This window comes from Oncorhynchus keta, chromosome 1 (genome assembly GCF_023373465.1).
Source record: "Oncorhynchus keta strain PuntledgeMale-10-30-2019 chromosome 1, Oket_V2, whole genome shotgun sequence".
NCBI classification, from domain to species: domain Eukaryota; kingdom Metazoa; phylum Chordata; class Actinopteri; order Salmoniformes; family Salmonidae; genus Oncorhynchus; species Oncorhynchus keta.
Window position 1 is genome coordinate 79319916 of NC_068421.1, and position 9104 is coordinate 79329019.

At 42.3% G+C, this 9104-nt stretch overlaps 1 protein-coding gene across 2 annotated transcripts; it reads left to right on the top strand.

Annotated features, from left to right (window-relative positions):
- Positions 1 to 286: 286 nt before the first annotated feature.
- c1h8orf82 (chromosome 1 C8orf82 homolog) lies at positions 287 to 7945 on the top strand. Of its 2 annotated transcripts, none has more exons than XM_035758764.2 (4): positions 287 to 1240; positions 1328 to 1376; positions 6588 to 6770; positions 6918 to 7945. In XM_035758764.2, exons 1-4 carry the CDS (start codon positions 1070 to 1072, stop codon positions 7262 to 7264), a joined length of 750 nt encoding a protein of 249 aa, XP_035614657.1. In that variant the 5' UTR covers positions 287 to 1069; the 3' UTR covers positions 7265 to 7945. The 2 variants fall into 2 exon arrangements, with proteins under 2 accessions (XP_035614657.1, XP_035614658.1); XM_035758765.2 differs by having other exon boundaries at positions 6588 to 6749.
- The last annotated feature ends 1159 nt before the right edge of the window (positions 7946 to 9104 follow it).

The window sequence follows — 9104 nt, forward strand, 5'->3', positions numbered from 1 at the left end:
CAGCAGTGTGTTTATGATGGTTGTTGACAATGACAGCCTTGGGGACTCTTGCCGCGTTGAAAACAACTGGGAACTCGGGGAAAAACGAGGTCAAATCATGATCTTCAGGTTGTAAAGTCGGAGCTCCAGCAAGTGGCCCGAGTTGGAATTCCGAGATTGATGACCGTTCAAATCTATTTTTCAGTCGTTTTTTTCCGAGTTTTCAGTTGTTTTTAACACTGAATTTGTCTCTGACCAAGCAATGACCAGTACGTCTAAATCGGCCGCTTTGTCTACTTCGTCCCATCTCCGCGAAAGAAGCTTCTGATTGGATGTCCAGAATGTTTCTTTGACTCTCCATTAATTCAACCCTTGGAATGTCTTTTATGAGAAGATGAGGTCGTTTGTATGCATAGGCCTACCGTGCGGTTGAATTTCAATGATTATTGTCAAGATTTGTTTAAGGGCACACTTCGCCACTGTTATCACTGAATTGCCTGTATAGTGTTATATTAAAAGTATGACTCTTATTTATTGGTGGTATGAAGTTGGCCTTTTTGGTATTCATGTAGCCATGCTGTGTAGACTAATCTTCATGGAATAGAGCCAGGGAGTTCACTTAGGCCTGTAGGACAATTATGCACTTGTGGGTCCTGTAATAAATACTTTTTCAATAGCCTATATTTAAATTGTCTATTTTCTCGCAATAAAACCAGCAGTATGCATTTGTAAATGTACATATTTAAAGGCTCGGGAGAAAATGAAGAACATATACTTAGTTCCTGAAAGTACAGTAGGTATTTTTGTAACAATGTATTAGGTGTATATCTTAATGTATCCACTTGGTGGCAGTAAGCTGGCTTTATGAAAGGGATTTGTCCGACCGCCATAGAAAGCTGCGCTTCCGGTAGTAAGCTACCAAAGCTTCATAACATCACGTTATCAGTTGGATACAGACAGGTCAGCTGAAATATTTCCACTCACGTTTGAAGTCTGTACATCGGTTGTATGTGCCATGTTTTTGACGCTGCACGGAGGACACTGATCATAGTTGAACAAAAGTCCAATCGTTCTCCCGGGTGGTTTCAGTATGTTGTGCGGGGCTGTGGTTGTCAACAGTGGGCAGAGGGTGTTGCGGTACCTCAGTGTAGTGCGTTTTGTAACCCAATTTGGTACACGTACTAACGTCACCTACATACAAGGCCAGAGCCCCGAACCGCGCATTCGGGAATACTTCTACTACATTGACCACCAAGGGCAGGTGAATGTCTTACACAAAAAAATACAACTAAATAGTGAATTGTTTCGTTGCAGTGATCAGCTAACTAAACTTCTGTTTTTACCACAGCTGTTCCTTGATGACACTAAAGTGAAAAACTTTGTCACGTGTTTCAAAGGTATTTAAAGTACACACACACACACACACACACACACACACACACAGCAGTCTAGTGACCTCTTTCCAGATGTAAAAATGACGCTCTTACAGAGGTTACATTGACATGAATTTAGACAACCTGTAGGTTATCTTATCATCTCTGCCCGTGGTTATATATGAGAAGCTGTGGTGACCTTCATTATTCAGTCTTCATATTCTGTAGTAAACATGATTATCCCTGCTACTACACAAGCTGAGCCTCAGTATAGTCGTATGTCATGTGCTAAGCATTACTGTAAGACTGTGTGTGGGGGGGTTGGTTGCCTGCTTCCCACAACAGCCCCTGTGTTTGGCGTTCAGATCCCACCTAGAGAACATATGGAGGTGATGTAGTGTACACTCAGGGTTAAAGGACAGAACCTGTACTCAATGTTCTGCAATCTTAGTCAGCAAAACACTGAGCATGCTAATGGTACACCCTATCCCCTATGTAGTGCACTAATTCTGACGAGGACACAATATTTGTGCACGACTGTATGTATGGAATAGGGTGCCATTTGGGATGCATTTATAAATGTGGATAAACTGTTGCATCTGTTGTACAGCTTTCAGGCATACATGCTGCACATACTATATATACATGCTGCACATACTATATATACATGCTGCACATACTATATATACATGCTGCACATACTATATATACATGCTGCACATACTATATATACATGCTGCACATACTATATATACATGCTGCACATACTATATATACATGCTGCACATACTATAAAGACATGCTGCACATACTATATATACATGCTGCACATACTATATATATACATGCTGCACATACTATAAAGACATGCTGCACATACTATATATACATGCTGCACATACTATATATACATGCTGCACATACTATAAAGACATGCTGCACATACTATATATACATGCTGCACATACTATATATACATGCTGCACATACTATATATACACATGCTGCACATACTATATATACATGATGCACATACTATATATACATGCTGCACATACTATATATACATGCTGCACATACTATATGTACATGCTGCACATACTATATATACATGCTGCACATACTATATATACATGCTGCACATACTATATATACATGCTGCACATACTGTATATACATGCTGCACATACTATATATACATGCTGCACATACTATAAAGACATGCTGCACATACTATAAAGACATGCTGCACATACTATAAATACATGCTGCACATACTATATATACATGCTGCACACACTATATATACATGCTGCACATACTATATATATGTAACAGTACAACTTTACGTCCGTCCCCTCGCCCATACCCGGGCGCGAACCAGGGACCTTCTGCACACAACGACAACAGTCACCCTCGAAGCATCGTTACCCATCGCTCCACAAAAGCCACGGCCCTTGCAGAGCAAGGGGAACTACTACTTCAAGGTCTCAGAGCAAGTGACGTAACCGATTGAAACACTATTTAGCGCACACCGCTAACTAAGCTAGCCGTTTCACATCCGTTACATATACATGCTGCACATACTATATATACATGCTGCACATACTATATATACATGCTGCACATACTATAAAGACATACTGCACATGCTATATATACATGCTGCACATACTATATATACATGCCGCACATACTATATATACATGCCGCACATACTATATACACATGCCGCACATACTATATATACACATGCCGCACATACTATATATACATGCCGCACATACTATATATACATGCTGCACATATTATATACACATGCTGCACATACTATATATACGTGCTGCACATATTATATATACATGCTGCACATACTGTAAAGACATGCTGCACATACTATATATACATGCTGCACATACTGTAAAGACATGCTGCACATACTATAAAGACATGCTGCACATACTATAAAGACATGCTGCACATACTATAAAGACATGCTGCACATACTATAAAGACATGCTGCACATATTATATATACATGCTGCACATATTATATATACATGCTGCACATACTATATATACATGCTGCACATACTATATATACATGCTGCACATACTATATATACATGCTGCACATACTATATATACATGCTGCACATACTATATATACATGCTGCACATACTATATATACATGCTGCACATACTATATATACATGCTGCACATACTATATATACACATGCTGCACATACTATATATACATGCTGCACATACTATATATACATGCTGCACATACTATATATACATGCTGCACATACTATATACACATGCCGCACAAAAATATTTAGCCAGCCACCAATTGTGCAAGTTCTCCCACTTAAAAAGTTGAAAATACTTATTTTCCACCATAATTAGCAAATCAATTAATTAAAAATCCTACAATGTGATTTTCTGGATTTTTTTTCTCATTTTGTCTGTCATAGTTGAAGTGTACCTATGATGAAAATTACAGGCCTAATCTCTAGGAGACAGAATCGTCAGACAGAATCGTCTCCTTCCTGAGCGGTATGACGGCTGCGTGTTCCCATGGTGTTTATACTTGGAATTGTGATACAGTTAATTATAAGTGAAATATGTCTGTAAACAATTGTTTGAAAAATGACTTGTGTCATGCACAAAGTAGATGTCCTAACCGACTTGCTAAAACTATAGTTTGTTAACAAGAAATTTGTGGAGTGGTTGAAAAACAAGTTTTAATGACTCCAAGCTAGGCCACTCCAGGACCTTGAGAGGCTTCTTACGGAGCCACTCCTTAGTTGCCCTGGCTGTGTGTTTCAAGGTCGTTGTCATGCTGGACGACCCAGCCACGACCCATCTTCAATGCTCTTACTGAGGGAAGGAGGTTGTTGGCCAAGATCTCACGATACATGGCCCCATCCATCCTCCCCTCAATACGGTGCAGTCGTCCTGTCCCCTTTGCGGAAAAGCATCCCCAAAGAATGATGTTTCCACCTCCGTGCTTCACGGTTGGGATGGTGTTCTTAGGGTTATACTCATCCTTCTTCCCCCAAACACGGCGAGTGGAGTTTAGACCAAAAAGCTCTATTTTTGTCTCATCAGACCACATGACCTTCTCCCATTCCTCCTCTGGATCATCCAGATGGTCATTGGCAAACTTCAGACGGGCCTGGACATGCGCTGGCTTCAGCAGGGGGACCTTGCGTGCGCTGCAGGATTTTAATCCATGACGGCGTAGTGTGTTACTAATGGTTTTCTTTGAGACTGTGGTCCCAGCTCTCTTCAGGTCATTGAGCAGGTCCTGCCGTGTAGTTCTGGGCTGATCCCTCACCTTCCTCATGATCATTGATGCCCCACGAGGAGAGATCTTGCATGGAGCCCCAGAACAAGGGTGATTGACCGTCATCTTGAAGTTCTTCCATTTTCTAATAATTGGGCCAACAGTTGTTGCCTTCTCACCAAGCTGCTTGCCTATTGTCCTGTAGCCCATCCCCGCCTTGTGCAGGTCTACAATTTTATCCCTGATCCCTTACACCCTCTCTGGTCTTGGCCATTGTGGAGAGGTTGGAGTCTGTTTGATCGAGTGTGTGGACAGGTGTCTTTTATACAGGTAACGAGTACAAACGGGTGCTGTTAATACAGGTAATGAGTGTAGAACAGGAGGGCTTCTTAAAGAAAAACTAACAGGTCTGTGAGAGCTGGAATTCTTACTGGTTGGTAGGTGATCAAATACTTATGTCATGCAATAAAATGCAAATGAATTACTTAAAAATCATGCAATGTAGAAAATCACATTTTTTTTTAGATTCCGTCTCTCACAGTTGAAGTATACCTATGATAAAAATTACAGACCTCTACATGCTTTGTAAAAAGTATGTGGGCAACCCTTCAAATTAGTGGATTCGACTATTTCAGCCACACCCGTTGCTGAGAGGTGTATAAATTCGAGCACACATCCATGCAATCTCCATAGACAAATATTCCCAGTAGAATGGACTTACTGAAGAGCTCAGTCACTTTCAACGTGGCACCGTCATAGGATGCCACCTTTCCAACAACTCAGTTCTTCAAATTTCTGCCCTGCTCGAGCTGCCCCGGTAAACTGTAAGTGCTGTTATTGTGAAGTGGAAATGTCTAGATGCAACACCAGCTCAGCCATGAAATGGTAGGCCACACAAGCTCACAGAACGCGCCCGCAGAGTGCTGAAGCGGGTAGAGCGTAAAAATCGTCTGTCCTCGGTTACAACACTCACTACCGAGTTCCAAACTGCCTCTGGTAGCAACGTCAGCAGAACTGTTAGTCGGGAGCTTCATGAAATGGGTTTCTATGGCCGAGCAGCCGCACACAAGCCTGAGATCACCATGGCCAATGCCAAGCGTCGGCTGGAGTGGTGTAAAGCTCGCCGCCATTGGACTCTGGAGCAGCGGAAATGCGTTCTCTGGAGTGATGAATCACTCTTCAATATCTGGCAGTCCGAAGGACAAATCTGGATTTGGCGGATGCCAGGAGAACGCTACCTGCCCAAATGCATAGTGCCAACTGTAAAGTTTGGTGGAGGGGGAATAATGGTCTGGGGCTGTTTTTCATGGTTCGGGCTAGACCCCTTAGTGGAGAAAATCTTAACGCTACAGCATACAATGACGTTCTAGGCGATTCTATGCTTCCAACTTTGTGGCAACGGTTTGGGGAAGGCCCTTTCCTGTTTCAGCATGACAATGCCCCTGTACACAAAGCAAGGTCCATACATAAATGGTTTGTTGAGATCATTGTGGAAGAACTTGACTGGCCTGCACAGAGCCCTGACCTCAACCCCATCAAACACCTTTGGGATGAATTGGAACCCTGACTGGAAGCCAGGTCTAATTGCCCAACATCAGTGCCCGACCTCACTAATGCTCTTGTGGCTGAATGGAAGCAAGTCCCTGCAGCAATGTTCCAACATCTAGTAGAAAGCCTTCCCAGAAGAGTGGATGCTGTTATTGCATGAAAGGGGGAACCAACTCCATATTAATGCCCATGATTTTGGAATGAGATGTTTGACGAGCAGGTGTACACATACGTTTGGTCATGTAGTGTATTTTGAGAGCAGGAGCAGTGTTATCTAGGCTAAGTGTAGTTAGTGTAACTTGATTTATAGTAAGAATGAACTCTTATTGTGTTTTATGCAGTGGTTGTGTTTTTATTTCCCCCCCTCTCTCTTTCTCTCTCTGTTTTCAGATAAGCACTTCCTGGTGTTCTTCTTCACTCGTCTCCGTAGGAACGAGAGTGGGCGCTACCAGGATGACTTCCCCTTCCTGTCCCTGTGTGGCCGCGAGAGAAACTTCCTGCGCTGTGACGACCGTCCGCTGGTGTTCACCCACTTGATGCCCGCTGCTGGGGGTATAGTCAATCAACCAATCAGTCAGTCAATCAATCAACCAATCAATCACATTTATTTATAAAGCCATTTTACATCATCAGTTGTCACAAAGTGCTTTTGCATTAACCCTGTATAAACCCCAAAGAGAAAGCGGAAGCTAGGACAAACTGTCTGTTCTACCGGTACAGGGACAGAGACCGCTGGGGGTACGTTGACAGATGTGGGGACAGGAGGAGCCCCAGAGCTACTGTCGTTCTGTTGGGGTGGTGACAAGCTGGCCGTCAAGTTCCGTCCAAAGTCTCTCTACATGCATCCTGGGACTGGGCGTGTCTACCACCCCTGCTCTGAGCGCCTGGGGGGCGTCGGCTTGGTGCGCTCCGCCCTCGCCATAGAGCTCAGCCCCTTCTTTCTGTACCCACTTCAACAACACCAATCAGAACAGCCCACACACTTCTTGTGGGCGGGACAACAGCACACACTGACTAATGAACTGGCAGGATGTTTCCCCCCTGAAGAGGAGGGAGGGATGGGCTGATCAGAATAACACTGCTGTATTCAGAGGGCAGAAGATGAATACCCGAAAGTTGCCAATTGAAAGGCAATATATAGAGGACATGATGGTTATGTTCCAAATGGCACCCACCCTATTCCATATATAGTGTACTACTTTTGACCAGAGTAGATAGGGTGCTGTTCAAAAGTAGTGAACTTTGTAGGGTATATGGTGCCATTTGGGATGTAGACAACGAGTGGTTATGTATATTTGTTACATTACTATCTGTGATATTCAGAAAAGTGCACATCATGAATCAAAACGGTAATGATAATTTGGCTCAAACGGGTCAGGAGTATGCAAATTCTAACAGTCAGAAAATGCTAATAATCAGTTCCTCCTATTGGACAAATTCAAGTTGTACCCATTAATTTAAAACATTTTGCCTCTGCACTGTCTAGTGAATGTAATCTTGGCAGAAGTAACATCTTGCATAATTGTGTCAGATGCTTGATCGAGTTCTTGGAGCCGACTTATTCGAAAATGTACTAGCGAAGTCTCCACCCTTATAAACGGGAACTCTCAGCCAGTGTTGGGCAAGTCTATGGGCCAAGTGTCCCCTCGTATTCAGAAACTCTAAAGATGTGAAATTGTGAGTTGTCCAAATGATCAGTGAAGAAAAATCAGAAACAAATAAAACAGTCTGTCGACAAAATGCTACAACTGTTTATGTTACGTGTATTTGTCCAGGAGAATGAAACCGGGGACTTTTGGGTTACAAGGTCCTCCTGAGAGAAATACTATGCAGTCTTGTGAAATATGCCTTTGCAGTGGCCACAGAAATTCAACCAATGACACTCAGGTTGTCTCAAATGGCAACCTATTCCCTATAGAGTGCACTACTATGTAGGGAGTATTGTGCCATTTGGGATGCAACCTCAGCTGTTTATCTACTAATAGCTGATGTGCCAGTAGGTTCTGTAGATAGTGGACGAACAACTGATAAACTACTACTTTTGCTATAAGAGTACCCATGGGTCCTCTGCTTCGAGAATAAAAACCTCTAAAGGGAACCCTTGCATTTGTATTGACTGGATAAGGATGAAACATATTTTTATGATGATTAAAATGCATCGGCACACACTGAATGCCTTTATAACTGTTTTATTATGGTGTAATGCTTTGCAAGGAAGACACTAACTCGGGGTGGGGGGTCTATATACCACTGTGTAAATCACAGTACAATTACAGTAGTTTTAAAAAACTGGGGGGAAAAATGACTTTTACTTACATCCACTAGTTCCTAGGTTTTTTTCCCATCTGTTTAGAGCCATGATTCCTCAATGTCCTTTCCTATGGTTCCTCAAATATGCAGTTTATGGACATTGGGGGATATCAGGGTAGTAGGTTCGATCTTCTCATACTAAAGCTGTTGCATAAATCAATATGGGTTTTATAATATATCATGTTGGTTTATTTTCTAACTTTCATTGTATAATTTCCCCTTATCTCTAGTCTACAAATTACACTAAAATATATGTTGGCTTAATGTGTGGGATGAATTGGTGACCAATACGGCAATGTTTGCGATGCGAGCTTGTTGGCAAAGGGCCAGGAGACAGGTTATGAAATTTACTGCCAGTTATTAGGTTGATGTCAACGCAATTGACACATCATGTGCTCATCTCATGTCACCCTATGTTCCAACGATCAATGTTTCAAAAATATTGTAACACTGTTTTACATCCCAAATGTCACTATTGGCTATACCCCTTAATAGTGCACTATAGGTAATAGGATGCGTTTTTGGACGCTATCCTATGTATATCATGAGTAGGCAGGTCCTACTCTAGAGAACTGTAAAACGCCCCTCCCTATTCTA